Below are 19,696 nucleotides of genomic sequence, written 5' to 3' on the forward strand. Positions count from 1 at the left end.
TTTATAAAGAAAGATTTATTTGGAAGACTATTATAAAGGCAAATTAATCATAGCAATGCAGCATATTCAAAGATGATAAGTATCATTAGTTTCATAAAGCCCTATTTTGTTAATCAAATAGTGAATATTTTCCTATTAAGTTTACCTAGTTAAGTGTAACTGATTATGCAAGTGATATAGAAACTTGCCTGACAAATCCATATGTTAAAAGGCACATATTCTATGGCATAGTACATGTCTTTAAAACAGTGATGTAGACAGTTTTTTAAATATAATTTCCATTTGGGATAAAAGTACTTAAAATGTAAATCTAAACATGAAAATATAGAGAATAATTTAATGCAGTAAAGTGTCTGAAGTAACTCTATTTCTAAGTAGCAGCACAGTTCAAAAATTTTTAGAGTTAATGACTCAATATAGCATAGCAATTACGATTAAGTGCTACATTTAGAAGCAAATGATTACAAAGTCCATATGACTGCAATAAGGTGACAGATCCATTATGGATGTTCCTAGGTTGAAGAATTGTGCAGCACCTGTCCAGAAACAAAATATAAAAGTATGGGGTAACTGTATAGATAGAAGCAGATTTTATTTTTGCCCAGAAGATTCAGAATAGTTTAAAAAAAAATCTATACTAAGGCTGAGTTCAGAATGGATCTATTCTAACGTAAAACAGCCAAGTACACAGTGAGCTTGTGTAGCATTCCAGGAGGTGATAATTTGCTCTAAAAGTTTTAACCAGGTATTTAATAAAGAGGAGTAAACACCCACAAGTAGTTAAAAAAAGAATGCTGCAAATATAGATCTTTATGAAGAGATGGGAAAATTGTACAGTTACTGAGTATGAATGTCTATTTCTGCAATAGTTAGTGGACTATCTGTGTTTTATGTGTAGACCAATTTCTTTCCTGGAGAAAAAAGATCTCGAAGAATGCTTCTTTAAGCTCTAGGTAGTCAGAGGATGATGAAATGTTCTAAAGGAAATAGAAGCAAGCTTTTGTGAGGGAAAAAGTGGTCTGAAGTAGGAAACGGGAAACTTGACCCTTGTCAGGATTGTGGAAAAGGAAGGAGTGTGACACAAAGGGAAGGATAAAGAGAGCTGTACTATATAGAGATGGACATATTCAAGGTTGTTGCTGAAGAGGACAGAGCTAGATGCTGCTCATTTTCCCAAAGATGTAGTAGAGCCATAGAAGCTATCAGGGTGAACTCATCCAGTAAGGGTTAGTAGAAGAATCAAAGAGGAGTTAGTGTACTCCTTGCACAAGGGTATTGAAACAGACTGTTGTCAACCTGATAACTAAAATAGGGAAGTCACAGGTGTTTTGCAGCCTTGTGTCCGAGACACAAGAGAAAACTTCCTAAGACATATAGAAAGAGATGACAACTATTTCTGATGCATTTAAGTGGACAGAAATGACACTGCAAGAAGTAACCTAAAAAAACTATTGCCAATGATTATGAAGTCTTAAGCAAGTCAACTTTAGACTACTGGGACACAAGGAATACAGAAAACACAAGTTGATCTGGGAAGTGAACAGCTGCTTAAGAAGATAAATGTGGAGCAGCTAGGTGATGCAGTGGATAAAGCACTGGCCCTGGATTCAGGAGGACCTGAGTTCAAATCTGGCCTCAGTCACTTGACACTTACTAGCTGTGTGACTGGGCAAGTTACTTAACCCCATATTGCCTCACCAAAAAAAAGAAAGAAAGAAAGAAGAAAGAAAAAGAAGATAAGTGTTAGAGAATGAGACTTGGATTTCCACATCTTGGCTTAAAGTATAGAGGACACATTCCTGACCAGAGATGGACTGCATCTAATAAGTGGTGATAAGAATGTATTTACTGATTGTTTTGCAAATTTAATCAAAAAGGCTTTAAATTATAAGAACTGGGGAAAACGATTCTATTCCCCATCCCTATTCTCCAAGCAGATATCCTAAAGAATATCTACAGTCAAAGAGGAATAGCATGTGAGGCATCTAGAAGCAAATAGGGGACAAAACTCAAGGATTCACCTCTCCTCAAAACTCCCTTAGCATTCCCCTCCTCCCTCAGGTGAAAACCTTATCTTATTTCACTGAAAAAAAATTGAGGCCATTTGCTCAGAGCTTTCTCTTCTTTTTTTTTTGGTGAGGTAATTGGGGTTAAGTGACTTGCCCAGGGTCACACAACTAGTAAGTGTCAAGTGTCTGAGGCTGGATTTGAACTCAGGTACTCCTGATTTCAGGCCCGGTGCTCTATCCACTGTGCCACCTAGCTGCCCCCAAGAGCTTCCTCTTCTTATGAACACTCCATCTCACATCAGTCAGATGTTTTTGACCATTATCTCCTTTTTCATCTGTCTCATAAAAAGATGTCCCTTTTCCTTGCTAAGGCAAACCTCTCTACATGGACAAGTGACCCCATTCCACCCCATCTTCTCCAGCACATTACCCTATCATCTCCACTTCTTCAATCTCATTCTTCCTACTGTCTTGCAATCATGTCCATGTCTCCACCATCAAAAAACTTCATCAGTCCATCCATCCCCGCTAGCTATTGTTCCATATCTCTTATCCCTTTTGTGGATAAACTTGAGAAATCCACTTACAATTAATGTCTCTACTTCCTTTCCTCTTTCCTTGTAACTCTTCAGTCTGTGTTCTGATCTCATTCAAAGTTATTAATGACTTCTTAATGGCCTTTTCTCAGTCCTTATTCTTGATTTCTCTGCAGTCTCTTTCCGTGATACTTTGTCTAGGGTTTTGTGACATTACTTTATCCTGATTCTTTTCCGTCTGCCCAGCTCTCAGCTGCTAACTGTGGATGTCCTCCAGGGCTCTGTCCTGGACTGTTTTGTCCTCTCTCTTCCCTTTATAATATTCCATTTGGTAATCAACAGGTCTTATCCTTTTATCATTTCCATGCTAGTGATTCTCAAATCTATTTGTCTTATCTTTAATTTCTTTTCTTTATCTCTGATTTAACATCTTCAACTGTCTATTGGACAGCTCTAACTGAAAATCTTATAGACATCTTGGACTCAACATATCCAAAGTTGAACTCATCTCCCCCTCCTCCCCTTCCCCAACCTTCTCTCTTCTTAACTTTCCTATTACTTTTAAGGGAGCCAACATCCAGTCACCCAGCCTTGCAATTTAGGTGAACTCCCTCACAACTCACTTTCTTACCCCTCCTCCATTATATTGCCAAGGCCTGTCAGTTTTACCATCAAAACACCTCTCTCATATTCTCTCTTCTTTCCTCTCACACTGCCACCACACTGTTAAAAGGCCCTCATCAATTTATGTCCGCACTATGGCAATTGCCTGCTGGTTGGTCGGCCTGCCATAAGTCTCTTCCCCAGTACAATTCATCCTCCATTCTTACTAGCTGTCTCTATTACCTGGAAGTCTCTCCCTTCTCGTCTTTACCTCCAGGCTTCTTTCAAGTCCCAGTTAAAACCCCCTCTAATCCAAGAAACCTGTTCTGATCCCCTTCAATGCTAGTGCCTTCCCTCTATTGACTACCTCCACTTGATCCTGTTATATAGCTTATCTGTACATAGCTGTTTGTATACTGTCTCTCCCACTATGCCATGAGCTCCCTTACAGCAGGAATCTTCTTTTGCCTTTCTTTGTAAACCCAGAGTTTAGAAGAGTGCCTGCACATAATAGGTGTTTAATGCTTATTGACTAATTGACTATACATACAAGTACTGTCAGTTTAGATAACAAGAACTAGAGGTTCTCATACAAAAAGGCAAATTTAATCTCAGAAATCACTGAGACTTATTGGGATAAAAACTATGACTAAAATGTCTTTGGATGGGTACACTTCATTCAAAGAAAATACAAAAGGCAATATTAAAGAGGTACAAATAAATGAGGAAATCCTGGAATTAGAAGAAAAAAGTATGGAACCTTTTAAGTGAAGATGAGTGAAGGAATAAAGAAGAGATTTTATCAGTGGAGTGTAGATCACCAGAGAGGAAACAGATGAGCCTGGGAAGCAGATCACAAGCCACACACAAAGGCATGATAAAGTAGAAGCGAGAGATATCAATTATCCAGACATTTGCTGGATTAAAATTCTATAGTAGATATTATCTCAAGAGAAACAGTAGTGTTTCAAGAAATTCTGAAAACACAAAGAAATATATCCAGATAAAAAAAACTTGTCTGAAGAGTCTGATGGGCTCCCATTTACAAATTTAGTTTAAAAAATAATTATACAGAAGATGCAAGCAAGGCTATATAACTGCAGGTGGATATAAGAAAAGCATGGCATGGTCCTGTAAAAACAAGAATGTTAAAGCTCAGAGTGAGCTGGTGCTGGCAAGAGGAACTGAGGACAATGCAAAGGATTTGGGTATAGTGGGAGAAAAGGAAGACTAAAGAAGAGATTGGGTTTGAGTCAAAAGCGGGGGGCGGGGGGGGTGATAACTAACAAATGAGCTTCGTTTGCTTTTTGACAGGATTACTAAAAGAGCAGATGATGGGAATAATGTGGATTTAGCTTAACCTAGGTTTTTTGATGAAATATCTACCATTTTTGTGGAGAAAAGAGAGAAATGTAGGCCAGGCAGTAACAATAATTAGTGGATTCAGAACTGGTTGGATAGCCAAATTCAAGGAGTAGCTGTTAATGGTTCAATGTTCACATGACAGTAAGTTGCTATTGCAGTACCTCCAAAATCTGTGCTTAGCGTTGAAGTATTTTTATCAATAACTTCAATAAAAGCAAAGATGTATTTACTTGGAGCCCTACAAATCATACTAAAAGGACTTTAAACTGAAAAAGAAGGAAGATGGGTAAAATATGCCTAAATATATCCACCAACTTAGAAACAGCATTACCACCACATCAGGATCTTGAGACCTTTTCATGGGATCCTCAACATCAGAACTATTTTTCATAATAATGTTCAGACATCTTAATAACTAATATAGTAAATATCAAGATATAATTAATTTTGCTTAACCCCAATTGCCTCACCAAAAAAAAAAAGGATATAATTCATATAAAAAAAGCTTTTTGGAGGGATCCTAAATAATTTTTAAGAGTATAAAGAGGTTCTGAGATCAAAAAGTTTGAGAAGCATGAATAGGAAGAAAAATATCAGTAGAGCTATCCAGAAATTCGTAGGAAATGAAATCAAAGGGAAAAAAAATCTAGTCTTGGATTTCTACATAGAAAATTACAAAATAATGGGTAACATATTTTGAATGAATTAGAGATCCTAATGGAAGAAAGCAAATTTCACATCACAAGTATCACTGAAACTTGGTGGGGGGGGACCCATGACTGTAATGTGATTCTGAAAGGGTATACTTTATATTAAAAAACAGGACAAGTAAAATTTTTCTTGGGGGCAGGGGAAGAGGGAAGAGGTAAAAGGGAGGAGAGTAGAAGAGCCTACTGCAAAAACAGACTCATTGAATAAATCCAGGAGCCAAAGAGGGAAGGATGGTGGAGATCAGTAAAGAGAGACAGTATTTTCACCGTAGCACACTACAGACCATGTGAACATATGCACAGAACCACAGAAATAACCATGGAAAACATCAAAATCCTGGCAAAGAAGTATGATTTAGATGATAGTGCTGCTCAACTCTTAATTTCCTTCTGTTTTCTCTGGGAAGGAAAATGATCTTTGAATTGAAAAACAGAGAACAAAAATGGCTAACAGGGATCCCAATATCATTAGTGATCTGTCCTAAAAAGAGCTGTCTTTGGTAAGATCAAATCACCAGGTTCAGATCAACAACTCAGGTCAACAGACAACCTGGTGGATGTGATTGCTGTACCACTCCCAATGAACACTGCAAGGTCATGGTAAACAGGAAAGATGCCTCAGGCCTAGAAAAGTAAAAATGTTCTGATTTTCAGAAAATGGAGAAGAGGATACCTTCAAAGTAGAATTCAAAAAGCTTGACTTGGATTCCTGGAAATATTTTACAACATATTATTAAAAGGATAGTTAACTAAGGACAACTAAGAAAGGAAAAAGTGATCGCAAAGTGCCTACTTCTTCAACTATAGTTAATGGCAGGTAAATTCTTCCCATTTTTGACAGTTACCAGATCAGGGGAGTGTTGTAGTTCTATTTTGGCCATATCGTGGCAAATCACTTGAACAATATGCTTTATACTATTCTTGTGGACGTGATGCCTCTAGGCTAGATGTTAGTATGATTTAGGTGGGTTTGAACCCATTAATGTGGACATCTAGGCAGTGTGCTCCAAAGGCCTGTACTCAGCCTTCCTCTGCTATTTAAACCTATTTTATCAACAATGTGCATAAAGGTACAGTTAACAATGTTATCAAATCTAATAAGTTGGATAAATGCAATCACCCTGTTTCACCAGTATGGTATGGGGTTAGGAATGGAAGTGTGTTTATAGACAGCATGTATAGACCTAATAAAGATCTGGAGGGTTTTATGGATTGCAAGCTCAATGAGGCCGCAGTATGATTAAAAAAAAAAATTTGGACCTGTGGTTTAACTGGTAGAGGTAAATCCTTGTGAGGAAATACTTGCTTTGCAACTTAAGTCTTAGATACGGTCTCATCTACTGAGAGATTAAGTAATTTGCCCAGGATCATAAAGCCAGCATGGGCTGTAGGTGGAAGTTTAACTCAGATATTCCTGATTCCCAGGCCAGCTCTCTATTCACTATAACATATGGAGTCTTCAACAATTTGATATGACAGCCAGAATAACTGAATCCTATTTTTACTGAAGGGTCACAATCTGGAATTTCATCAATGTGTGGAATTCCTAGTGTAGAAATTCCCACCAATGCAGATAAAAGCTTTTTAGGCTTATAGTGAACTGGTAGTTAACAGCTAACATTAATGTAATACTCTGAAGATTGCAAAAATATTTACATATATTTAATCTTATTCTAATTCTCACTACAATTCTGGGAGGTAGTAGGTGTTGTTATTATGCTATCCAACATGACACTTGGGTGCTTCTAGGTGCAAGCTCAGGTTTGTGGTCACACACAGCCAGTATATGCTGGAGACGTACTATGTCTTAGACTACAATAATGAAAACTAGTGTCCAGTATAATGACTCCGCCTTGGTCTGACCACATCGTTTTCAGGTCTAGGCATCAAATTTATGAAGGACAGTAAGTAGCTATAGAGTATCTGGAGAGGTGCAACCAAAATGTTGATGGACCTCTAACCTATAGCACATATAGAGAAAGTAAAGGAACTGGGGCTGTTTAATTTGGAAAAGAAAAGACAGGGTAGACAGTTTGCTTGTTTTCAAGTATCTTAAGTACTATCATGTGGAGGATGGATTAGACTTGCTTTGTTTGTTTGGGTGGGGTTTTTTTGTTTTGTTTTTTTTTGGCAGGGCAATGGGGGGTTAAGTGACTAGCCCAGGGTCACACAGCTAGTAAGTGTCAAGTGTCTGAGGCTGGCTTTGAACTCAAGTCCTTCTGAATCCAGGGCCAGTGCTTTATCCACTGCACCACCTAGCTGCCCCTGACTTGCTTTGTTTGGACCTAAAGGATAAAACTATGAGCAAAAGCAGAGGGAGATCATAGGCTTGATATACAGTGGAGAACTTCGTATTAATCAGAGCTATCCCAAAGGGGATGGGCTGCTCTAAATGCAAGTGGGTTCCTCTTCACTAGAAAGCAATCAATGGCCGAGTACTTCCTTGTCAGGTGGACTGTGGAGAAAATTCTTACCTAGGTCTGTTAGGCTACATGTACCCTGAGTTTCTGTGTTTCTATGATTCAAAATGAACGGCCATCAAACTGAAATAATATCTATTTCCTATTTTACCTTTTCCCTAGTTTCATTACATAGAATACCCAGGGAACAGAGGAATTCTTTGTAATCTCTCCATTTCATTGTGTCCTGCAATAAGAATTAAAAAATAAACAACAAAAACAAAAGTAACCCTGCAAAATTTAATATGCTATGAGTACAGTTAAATCTCCCCCCCCCCCAACAAAATCAGACCTGTGAATATGTTTTAGACAGCATGCTCTCTATACAGGCATCCCTCTACTAGTTGTATTAGATGATCTATAAAGGCCACTCCTATTCTCAAATCCAACAATTTTTTAGTGGATCCTTGTTTTTGACAGCATAACGACATATAAGAAGTTAAGTAAAGTTCAGTTTATTTCTAAACATACAAATGAGAGGCCATTAAATGGCACTTTACTTTGGGTACATTTGATTGGCTAGATTTAAAATATATTCTTCACTAGCAAATGCTTCTTAAGTTCAAAATATACTTATGTGTATTTTACACACATAATACTTCACACATCTATAATACTGTTGGCAGGGGCACTCCCTTCACTGATACAAACTACAGATCTAGGTGGCAGAAGCTTTTGGAGTTGCTATAGTCACCATTTTTAACATACTGTGGCAACCCTGGCCATGAGCCTTTCCCAATTTAGCTCCCCTATACTCAAAGCCTTTTCAGACTGGCAGGACCTGACAGGCCTTGTCCTTCCTTAGTGCACTCTCTAAGAATTCAGTGAAACCTTCATACCAAGAATCAATGATTTAAATTTCCCACCTGTAATGATAACAAAAGAGGAAAATAAAAACTTTTGTAAAAGTTTCAAATTATCTTAACAAATCTCTATTAAGTGCCTAATGTGTACAAGGCCCTAGCCTTGTATTAATGAAGACTAAAATCAAAGAGTCCCTGTCCTCTAAGAAGCTTACATTCTATGAACAGCATATGCCTTGTACACAAATAATTAAATATAAGGACTACAAAATAATTTAATTTTAAAAGGGAGAGAATAGTAATAAATGATGGGATGATTAAAGGCCTCCTGTAGGAGGACCACCTCAGCTGGGCTTTAAGGGAATCCAGGGGTTTTAGGAAGTAGAGGTGAGAAAAGAGTATTCTAGACATGATAAAGGCCACCTGCACAAAAGAAGAGAGATGGAAGATGGAAGATGGAAGGTTGTGTATAGGAAAGAACTAACAGGCTAATTTGCCTAATATGGAGTTTATGAAGGAGATATGAAATAAAGCTGGAAAGGATGATGGGAACCAGCGTGTGGAAGGCTTTAGATGACAAATTAAGAATATTGTGTTTTATCCTATAGGCAACAGGAAATTTTCAGTAAAACTTTTCAGGAGGGGATGCTATGGTCAGATTTTTATTTTATTTTAGTAATATCTATTTGATAGCTGTGTAAAGGAAGGATGGAAGAAGGGTGAGAGAGGCAGGGATGGGCTTAGGGGAAAGTATGAATTCCATTTTGTTTATGTTGAATTTGAAATGCTTATTAGACATTTAGGTAGAGATGTCCAACAGGTAGTTATAGTAAGTAGCATGAGAACTGGAGTTCATCAGAGAGGTTAGGGTTTGAAATAGAAATGTGGGAGACATCAGCATTGGAGATGATAATTAAAGCCACTGGATCTGATGAGATCATCAATAGAGGGTATCTAGAGAAGAGAAGATGGCACAGGCTAGAACCTGGATATACTTAGGGGGTGGGAGCATGATGATAATCTAGCAAAGGTTACTGAAGAATGGTCAGAGGTAAAGAGACCTAAGAGAAATCATGGAAGCAAAGAGAAAGAAAGTAAACAGGTGGTTGACAATGTCAAAAGCTACTAAGAGGCCTAGAAGACGGGGGATTGATAAAAGGGCAATGGAATCAGGATTGAGAGATCACTGCTAACTTAGGAAAGAAAAAATAGTCAAGTAGAGGGGACAATAGAATAACATGGATTAAGAACTAAATGAGAAATAAGTAAAGGCACTGAGTATAGGCAATATTTTTTAGGGGTTCATGAAAGGAAAAAGAGGTGTAGAATAATAACTAGAGGGAATAACAGGGTCAAATAAAGGTTTTTGAAGGATGGGAAATGCTTGGTAGGAAGGAACCAGTGGATAAAGAGAAACTGAAACTTAGAGGGGCCTAGACATGAGAAGAAAGGATGAAGAGCAAAAGTAGAAGGGTTAGCCTTGTTAAGAGAATGCCTACCTTTTTATCAGAGATTGGGGCAAGAGAGAACAGGGGATGAAGAGGAAGAATTCTTAGACATATTAAGGGAGAAGTGAGGTGCTCTGTTCAGGTAAAGGAGGATGTGGTGGTATAGGAGGTTTGCGAGAAGAGAAGGAGAAACAGCCATTGTGCTATTTGATATCCAGGGAAGAATAAAAGCATTGTTGTGTGATAGTAAAGGTCCACATGAGGTGATAGAAAACAATCATATAGTGAATCTCATAAGCATAGTTCCCCTTAATCTTTTTCAAGGGATTTTCAGTAGCATACAAATAATTGCAAAAGCAGGGTTAGAGTCTGAAAAGATAATGGGGAAAGAAATTCAAGGGTAGCTAATAGTGGATTGTCAAAAAGATCAGATATAGATGGAGGGAAAGGAGGCCAGAGTAGGAGTGATAAGCTAGAAGAACAGGGAGGGGTTGAGGGACTGGAGGTCATGGTGCAGGCCAAGCATAGGTTTAGTGCAGTGAGGCAAAGAAAATATTGAAGGTTAAGAGGTCGTGGCTGGAGAGTAGAATTTCAGACATCTGGTTCATAGAATTTAAATATTTAAAAGATGATGATCAGAAGAAAGGTCTGATCATCCTTGAATGTGGTTTACGTGAGGGCGAAGATGAATGTGATGATAGATGTGTAGCAGGCTGGGGAAACATAAACATGTATTGAGGGCAAAGATTGGGGTAGAAAGGAAGACTCTTTTTAGAAAGCAGTTTAATGTTATTTTTTCCTTATTATAGGCTAAAAAGTCTAGATTTGATATCAAGGTCTTCCACTAAATTTGAGATAGGTAAAGGGAAGGAAAATTGGAGTCAAGGCTCTAATCAAGAAGCAATACCTTCTTTAGATGATTGTCACCTCCCTGTTTTTTGTTTTTTTTTCATACTTTCCAGTCGTGTCAAAGAGTGGAAGCTGGTTGATCTCTCATTTCCATCTGCAGTTGTTAACCTACAGACCTGTAGGCTCTTCAGAAGTTCCATTAACTCCTGTCTTTTCAGCTCTGTCTGTTCTATCTCCTGACGGAGCTCTCTCTCAGTTCCTATGAGAGACTGCACACTGGACATCATTTGGGATATCTGACTCTTAATGAATAGAACAAAAAAATATCAACAGAAATCTTGGTATTAAATTTAGGGAATGGCAGATTTATATTTATAGTTACAACACACTGAATGTTAAGAATCAATTCATTTTGTCCTGACTCTAATGATACAAATAAGTCTTTCCTAACTTTAAGAGATTATTTTGATTAATCTATTTTATTGTTTAAGAAAAGCATTGTTGGGGGGCAGCTAGATGGCGCAGTGGATAGAGCACCGGCCCTGGAGTCAGGAGTACCTGAGTTCAAATCCGGCCTCAGACACTTAACACTTACTAGCTGTGTGACCCTGGGCAAGTCACTTAACCCCAATTGTCTCACTAAAAAAAACAAAAAACAAAAAGAAAAGCATTGTTGGGGGGCAGCTAGGTGGTGCAGTGGATAAAGCACCAGCCCTGGATTCAGGAGTACCTGAGTTCAAATCCGGCCTCAGACACTTAACACTTATTAGCTGTGTGACCTTGGGCAAGTCACTTAACCCTCATTGCCCCACAAAAAAAAAAAAAAAAGAAAAAAAAAAAGAAAAGCATTGTTTAATGTAATTCTCACACCAACATATATTCAGGGTCTTGGCAAAACTCCTGGATATAATTTGCTCATAGGATTCTAGCCAAACTCATTTTTAGCATTGGAAAAGGAATTTTCATACATGGATGAACCCAAACTTAACACATATCTTTAAATTTATATCATTTGCAAATAATCTGTCAACATGTTAGCTAAAACTAAACTTTCCACAAAATATAGGCAGTTAAGAGAAAAGGCACTAATTGCTAATTTTTCATAAATGAAATGTAAAATCACTTTTAGTGTTAGTAAACCTAAGGAAAAATGGAATTTAGGGGAGAAATAAAACAAATGTGAACTGATAGTTCTCAGACTCACAGAATGCTAGCTTGCTTTGCTGGTTAACTAGTCCTGCACATATTTTTACAGCTAAGACACTGGGAGAATATATTTTTTGAAGAGAATCAATCAACAAGCATTTATAAACTAGTTACTGTGGAGATATAAAGACAAAAATGAAGTCATTCTTGTTCTCAAGAGGGTTATATTTTATCTGGGGAAATACTATGAACAAATAAATGTATATACACACAAAATTTGCAAAAAAAAAAAATACAAGGTGATTTTGGGGGGGTGGGGAGGAAGGCACTAAGCAATGAGGGAGATCAAGAAAAGCTTCATGTGGGAGGTACAATCTGAGTTAAGGACAGAGAGTGAGGACAAAAGGAATACATTCCAGGTATGGAGACAGTGGGTTGTGTGTGAAGAGGAGCAGGAAGTCATCTTGGCTGGAATACACGCAGAAAGGGGAGAATTGCCTATAACAAAACCAGAAAGGCAGGCTGCTAAAGGATTAAAACACCCAACAAAGGATTCTGTATTTGATCTTATATGGATGATAGGGAAACACTGGAGATAGCTCCAGTTATCCTGTGTGTATCCTGGGTGCACATGGTTGTTTACATGCTGAAAACAGCAGGTCTCTTCCATTAGGCTGTGAGCTCCCTCAGAGCAGGGACTGTCTTCTAAGTTTCTCTTTGTACCCCTGGTGCTTACCACAGAGAAGGAAGAGCTTAAATAAATAAATGTTTCTTAATTTTAACTGAAAAGGGGAGTAACATGGTTAGACCCACACTTTAGTAAAATCACTTTGGCAGCCATGTGGACAGTGGACCGGAGAGAGGAAAGACTTGCAGGAAGATGAATTAGTTAAACCTGAGGTGATGAGTTGTGGAGAGACAACAGTCATTCAGAAAGAGTCCTATAAGAAGCTCGTGCTTGGTAGGAAACGTGAAGGTACAATTGTAGGAAGAGTTGTGGGACTCCTGCTATCACAACAGATTTTAGGATTGTCTGTCAGATTCATACTTAAAGAGTTCAAAAGGACACCAAGTGGTATCTAGTCCAATCCCTACCAAATCATAAATCTTTTCTATGCCATCACCTAAAGCATTACTACATAAAAACAAAATCCTGAACAACATTATTTGATGTTTGAATCTAATTCATTTTAAGTGTAATTTGGGGAAATTTTGCTCTATTTTTGCTGCCTTTGAATCTTTCCATGGACTATTTCCTTTAGCAGGAGGAACATAATTTGAGACCCTATGCTAGAAATGAGATAGCCATTAGGGTTCTACTAATCTCCTTGTGACAAAAGATAGAAGAGACTGGTTTATGACTTCTTCTCATTGCTGGAGCCAAGAGACAAGGTGCTTGCTCCCAGTGGAAGTTGTGAGCAGGGAATGGGACACCAGAGCAGTGGGCACTCCATGCCCAGAGCAGGCTCTGGGTCTGCAAACTACTATGAATTCTTTTACCTATCAAATTAGTGAGCAAGAGCAACACTGGCTCTCTCTGCATCTGTGGGAGAGAAAGAACAAAAGTCCTTCCCATCACAGACTATCCTTTATGGGCTTACACAGTGTGCTTGGACTTTCCTTAATGGCACAGATCAAAAAAGCAAAGAAGAATGAATGGGAGAGATAGCTATGACTCTCTCTGCATTGGAGAGAGTTTGTTTATTTTCCTTTTCATTTTAATTCTATGTACACATTAAGCTGTATTATACGTCTACATCATCAACGGGCATCTCTAGCCAGTATTACTGTGCATAATTTCTCACATCAGTTGCTTCACTGTGTAGATTTTTTTTTAAGGTTCCAAAAGATTTCACAATCCTTCATGTGTAAACAAGACAGGGGAAGGATGAGTTTTGAAAGAGTCATTCTTCAAAGGCTATTGAAATTCAATTAGGATTTCCTACTTTATATAGTACAATAAATATTCCCCATACTTTCTAGACTTGCAAGATTCTTATCATTGGTTTGATTTCAAAATAAATGGACTTCTCCCTCTCATTCTTTCTACAAACAAAGTACTTTAGGACATCTGGTTTACAGTATTATTATTATCATTATTAGAAATAAAATTTAAATAAATTCTTCAATGAATACAAAGGGAGGAGAACCGAGAGAATAAATTACTTCCAAGAGAGATTTATTCCTCTATGAAGTAGGGAGGCTATAGCTTGCTGAAAGCTCAACAATACTTATCAGTGTGTCCTACAAAGGGGGAGCTGCTCTGAATATCACCTGGTAGATAGCTCAGATATTACCCTCTGAGCTACTTTAAAACTTTTGACTGGATTTTTATAGATGAGCCAAAACAAAACAATGAAAGTGAAGCAGTTGTGATTTGTCTAGAAATACAAATTGTTTGAAACTTAAACCATAGCAGTTTTACTGTTTCAAATCAAACCTTCCATATACTAAAAAAACAGTAGCAGAGAACTCAATCTCTGGATGAATTGCAGTATTATGTCTCAAATATGGACCAGAAATTCAGTTTTTTAATTTCATTGTAATGTAGAAGGCTATGAGGTATTATGGCTCAGACAAAATCAGCTAACTAAATTCAGTAAGACAAATGAAAGACAATTTAATGCTTAATGCTACCTCTCCTTACCCTCTGTCCTCCTCAAGCTATAAGTTATTAATAAAGCACAAAGACATACTACCACCTTGTTGATCAGGTTTTTCTTGAGTGGACTAGAAGGGGGAAGGCCACTGGCTGGAGGACTGGCTATGCCTCTGGTGGCTCTTAAAAGACTGAGCCTACCAGCTCTGGGATAAGTATATGTGGGGAACAGGTTGGTAGAGGAGACCTTTGCACCTAACCCAGAGGAAGGGAGAATCGAGGAAGGAAAGGTCCCCCAGCCCCAACTTCCTTCAGACATGGCCCTTTGTATCAGAGTCTGTATCCAACAGGGAGCCAACTCTCATTCTGTAGACAGACATGGACACAAAGAGGCAGTGACTAGGCACTGGAAACAGAAACATACACTTTTCAGAGAAACACACAGAGAGGCAGCAAGGAAGCAGTTTCAAGGAACTGACCAAGAACAAAAAGGAGTGCTAGTCCGGGCATCTGAAAGTAGAGCACTGCCAAGCAGTGTGCTCAGCAGAGGCAGGACATTCAGGAGCGGCTGTGATTGGGTGTAGGGAGGGAAAGAAAAGGATGAGAGGGAGAGAGAGGGAAAAAAAATGTATATGTGTGTGCGCACGTGTGCACACACACACACAGAGGTATGCATTTGGCACTGATTGTGGCACATGAGAGGGGCTTAATGAATTCTGGAGTAGGGATGGCAGTTACCTTTAGTTCTCCAATTTCATTTTTCAGAAGACTTTCTTTTTGTACCATGTGCTGCCTCTGTGAATCCAATCTAGACTCCATCTCGTGCTTTGCCTCTTCCGCACTGTATATCTCTGATCTAAAAAAGTTACTCATTTTAATAGTGTTATTTTCCACTTACAACACAATATATTAGATGTGCTCTTACTTTACATACAGATTGCCCATATTCATCTTTTATGAAAAGAAAAAACAATATGTATACAATGAAAAATAACAGCAGTCTGGGTGAGTGGGGGTAGAAGGGAAATAATGCTTATATTCAGGCAAACAATGAACATTTCCATTTAGAGAAATTAAGTTCAGATAAGTGGTCTCAAATTAGGCAGACCACTATAGCATCCTTTTAATTTATAAACAACGGCTAACATGTCTCTGCAAACAAGGACAAGTCTTCTATAAGCTGATCTTGATAAAATGGTTAATTTGTATCATCAATCTGCTATATTTGTTAATGTTATACTTGTGCCTATAAGTCTGCTCTTTTTAGGGTATAAAACCTAAGAAAATCAAATCTTAAGTGCTTTTGTTTCATCAGAGCTAACTATTATTTTTGGGGGGACCATGAGACTATGGCTTCAAAAATAGAGGTAACAATGAGCTATAGCTGGTGACAAATAAAAAGAGCTAAATTGATAACGACAAAAAAGGACAATTGCATGAGATAGAAAGACATTACCATTGTTGAGCTGTTAAATACATTTAGAACTAAAACTTATTATTTACTTTCTTTTTTGGAAGGGCAATTATTATTTACTTTTTGATGATTCTTTGAAGGAGAGTGAAAATAGATGGTGTAGTAGCATCAGAAGGCAAGTTAACTCACCTCTTGCTGTATTTACTAGGGTTTAGCTTTGATTCCCAATTGAATAGAAGAGGGAGCAGGTTTGCTTAAGAGAGTCTGCACCACCACTTACGGGAAAAGGGAAGGGAGTAGTAAAGAAAGTAAATGGGAAACAAATCCAATGGTGAAAAGTCAGGTTTGGTGGAAGAGACTAAGTTAAATATGGTTTGGAGAGCAAGACCCTTGTCAGGTTAGGAAAATTTCATCTGGGAAGGATGTGATTCCTAAATTTAAAAAAAGAAGCAGGTATCAGATGGAGAAATGACTGAGAAAAGACATTCAATTACTTAGAATAGATTAAGTATGGGAAAGAGCATCTTATGGACAAAACAGGGAAAATAACTATGACATGTCTATGGGCTTTCCTCCTCAAACACAAACAAAACAATCAGGGATACATGAAGAAAAAGAAAAAAGGTACATTCTTACTAAATATAAAAAAGCATGACTCACTGGCTGACCAAAACTGGAAACTCAGAAGGCTAGAAGTTTTAAACACTATTTTGTTATCAACATTGTGTGGCATTAGACAGCTAATGTAACATCCTGGGGATATAATCTTCAAAAATGTAGCAGTAGAAATACCACAATGCTCTACAGGGTTGCTTTTCAGATTGAGGAAAAAATGATTTAAATGCATTTTGCAAATGACTCTTTTTTATGTAGTGCCTTAACATTGGAGCTTACATTCTTATATGAGTGGGTAGGGAGTGGGGAACAGAACATGCAAACATGTATAAACAAGACAAATAGGATATAACTAGGAGGCAATCTTAGAAGGCATTAATAGGGACCAGGAAAGGCTTCTTGCAGAAGGCAGGATTGAGCTGACACTTGAACAGAAAACTGGGGTTCCCTCACCCAGAACAGATTTGTTAAGTAGGGATTCTAGGTATTATCCCCATTTTACAGATGAGGAAATTGAGGATCAGAGAGGCGAATGGTCAAACCACTAGTAAGTGTCAGAGGTAGAATTTGAACCTTGGCCTACTACAATACTTTGCTACAGAAATGCTTGATAGGTTCCTATGTTGTTGAAGTCTGAGAACAGTTACAAATTTTAGATACATATTAATTTCTTCCAGTGGTTCTTTTCCACATCAAATGAATATATAGTTTGCAATTTTAAAAGTAAAACCAAGGGTTTGTCTCTTGGACTGGAAGCTGTGAAAATAATTTCTACAAAACATAAGTCTTTGCAGCAGAGACAAATTTGCTATTGTCAGAATCAGCAAACTAGAAATAAAAGGAAAGCAGTTGGAAAGAAGCTTGAAAATAAATTTCTTGATATACTTTTAATAGCCTGAAAATCCCAATTCACAAGTGTTGGGACTACCCTGGAAAAAATGATGAATTCTTGGCTCAGCTAAAGTTGATGAGATAGTGCCAATGTTGACTAGCAGGCTTGTAGGGTGGTTCTATTCTTTCTTTACCTGAATTAAGGCATCTTGGAGAGGGGAAAGATGGGTACTGTGCTCTTAAAAACTGACATCTGTCTTGGTAGTTTTATCAAAGCAGTATTTATTATTCAAGGCAAACAGTGCATAAGAATTTTTTTCAAATGTATGATGTTTTACATTTTTGACCCTGTAGCAGCTTAAATAATATCAAGACTATGTAACATGAATCACAAGGGATTTCAGTATTTAGGCCCTGAAAAATACAAAAATACAAAAATTAATATTTCAGAATTATGTTTAAAACAAATATCTTACCTAAGCAGCTCTACTTCTGATCTCAGCTCCGCTATGCAGTTATGCTGCATGTCTTCTAAGTTGAAGACAGTGTAACCACAGCCTTTGGGACATTCCTGGCTTCGGTATTCACATGCTACTAAATGACCATTTAAGTTATGCCGTTCAACTTGAACTGGACAACCTGATTGGAGAATAACCTGAAAGTCACTAACTCCACAATTACTATATTCCCATGTTAGGAAAGAGAAACCAAAACCCCAAATGCATAGTGAATACAAGTAAAATGAATGAATATTCTGTCTCCAGACATTTCTCACCTTTGACCCTTCCTCTCTACTTCCATAGGTACCACCTCAGTTTAGGCCTTCATTGCTTCTTTTCCAGATTATTAAAATGGCTTCTTTGTGCCAGTCCACTCACACAGCTGACAAAGTGATTTTCCTTCAGCAGATCTGCTCATGCTGCCCCCCTAATTCAATAAACTCCAGTAACTTTGTACTGCTTCCAGGATTATAATAGAAGCTTCTCCATTGAGCTCTTAAAACCCTTTACTGGCTGTCCCCAACCAATCTTTCCAGTATCACTGTGCATTATTCTTCCTTCTCCACTCTGCCAAACTGTCCTTCCCTCTCTATTCCTCACAAGGGCACCTCTTTCTCCCCTATCTGTGCCTCTGTGCTGGTCATCCCCTCCACCTAGAATGTACTCCCTGCTCAGCTCAGTCTCAGAGATTCCATCTCTCCCTTCAAGATTCAGCTTAAGCATCCTCTTCTCCATGAAGCCTTAACCCTCACAAATACTAGAAACTACCTTGTATTAATTTGTATCTCTTCTCTAAATACAATGGAGAGCATCTAGAATGTACTTCCCCTGGGTCTTCTGCTCTGAATTCACCCAGAAAAGGCAGATATACACTGTTATTATCTCCTTATTTATCTTGGGTGTCAATTACTTATTGACCATTTTTTCTGTTCTTTCTAGTCCAATGTTAGTTTTCCTTGTTAGAGAAAACAGAAACTCAGTAAAAGTCCAGCCTCCTTGTGCCTCAATGCCCCTGATGCCCCTCATGTCAAACTGGCCTTCTTTCTGTTTCTCACACATGATGTGGATCTTTGGTTTTTCATTTTACCTATATTTCTACCTACATTCCTTCTACCCCTTCCCAGAAAGGCATCCCTAATAATAAAGAAGGAAAGAAAAAAACTTGCACAAAACTGAACAACTAGAAAAATGGTCTGACATTTCTGGAAAAAAAGGATAACTTCTCATCTTTTGATTTGCTTTTTCCCCACAGTGATTTGGAGCAGTTTATCATATTGTTATTAATAATTACAGTTCTTCTTTTGAGAAATTTTTCTTCATAATCATGGGCTAAATATAAATATCTATTAGTAAATGGCTTTTGGCCATATTTTTCTGTTAGTTTTTCATATATCATGGATATTAAACCATTATCAGAGACAAAGGATAAAAAAAAAGTTTTTCCAATTTTTTCTTATCCTAGTTGCATTTTATTCATGCCAAAGCATTTCAATTTCACGTAATGAAAATGATAAATTCAATCTTTTATAACTGCCTGTCCCTTTTTTGGTTAAGAATTCACTCTCCCTTCCCACTCCCAACCTCAGGTGTGAAGGCATATGAACTGCTTTTTTTCTTATTTTTTATGGTATGATCTAATAATCAAATGACCCTTGCCCAGGGTCACAAAGCCACTATATGTCTGAAAGGGGATTTGAACACATCTTCCTGACTCTGGGTCCAGCACTTTTGCTCACTGAGTTACCCAAGCTCCATCAAATGCAGGTATCAATTCAAAGATGACATAAAGCTAGGATAGCCAGCATATCA

The 19,696-nt window shown here is 37.8% G+C and overlaps 1 protein-coding gene across 2 annotated transcripts in view; it reads right to left on the reverse strand.

Annotated features, from left to right (window-relative positions):
* Positions 1-19,696, reverse strand: part of LOC122735442 (RING finger protein 151-like) — a 46,129-nt gene continuing 26,433 nt past the window's right edge. For both annotated transcript variants that reach the window (XM_043976989.1, XM_043976990.1), the window contains 4 exons: positions 17,864-18,026; positions 15,266-15,383; positions 10,841-11,084; positions 1-536 (listed from right to left, as the gene is read on the reverse strand). In XM_043976989.1, coding sequence (XP_043832924.1) covers positions 10,857-11,084; positions 15,266-15,383; positions 17,864-18,026 — 509 coding nt within the window. In that variant the 3' untranslated portion in view covers positions 1-536; positions 10,841-10,856. The remainder of the gene's footprint in view (positions 537-10,840; positions 11,085-15,265; positions 15,384-17,863; positions 18,027-19,696) is intronic.

The sequence above is a fragment of the Dromiciops gliroides genome, chromosome 1 (assembly GCF_019393635.1).
Source record: "Dromiciops gliroides isolate mDroGli1 chromosome 1, mDroGli1.pri, whole genome shotgun sequence".
In the NCBI taxonomy this organism is placed as follows: Eukaryota; Metazoa; Chordata; class Mammalia; order Microbiotheria; family Microbiotheriidae; genus Dromiciops; species Dromiciops gliroides.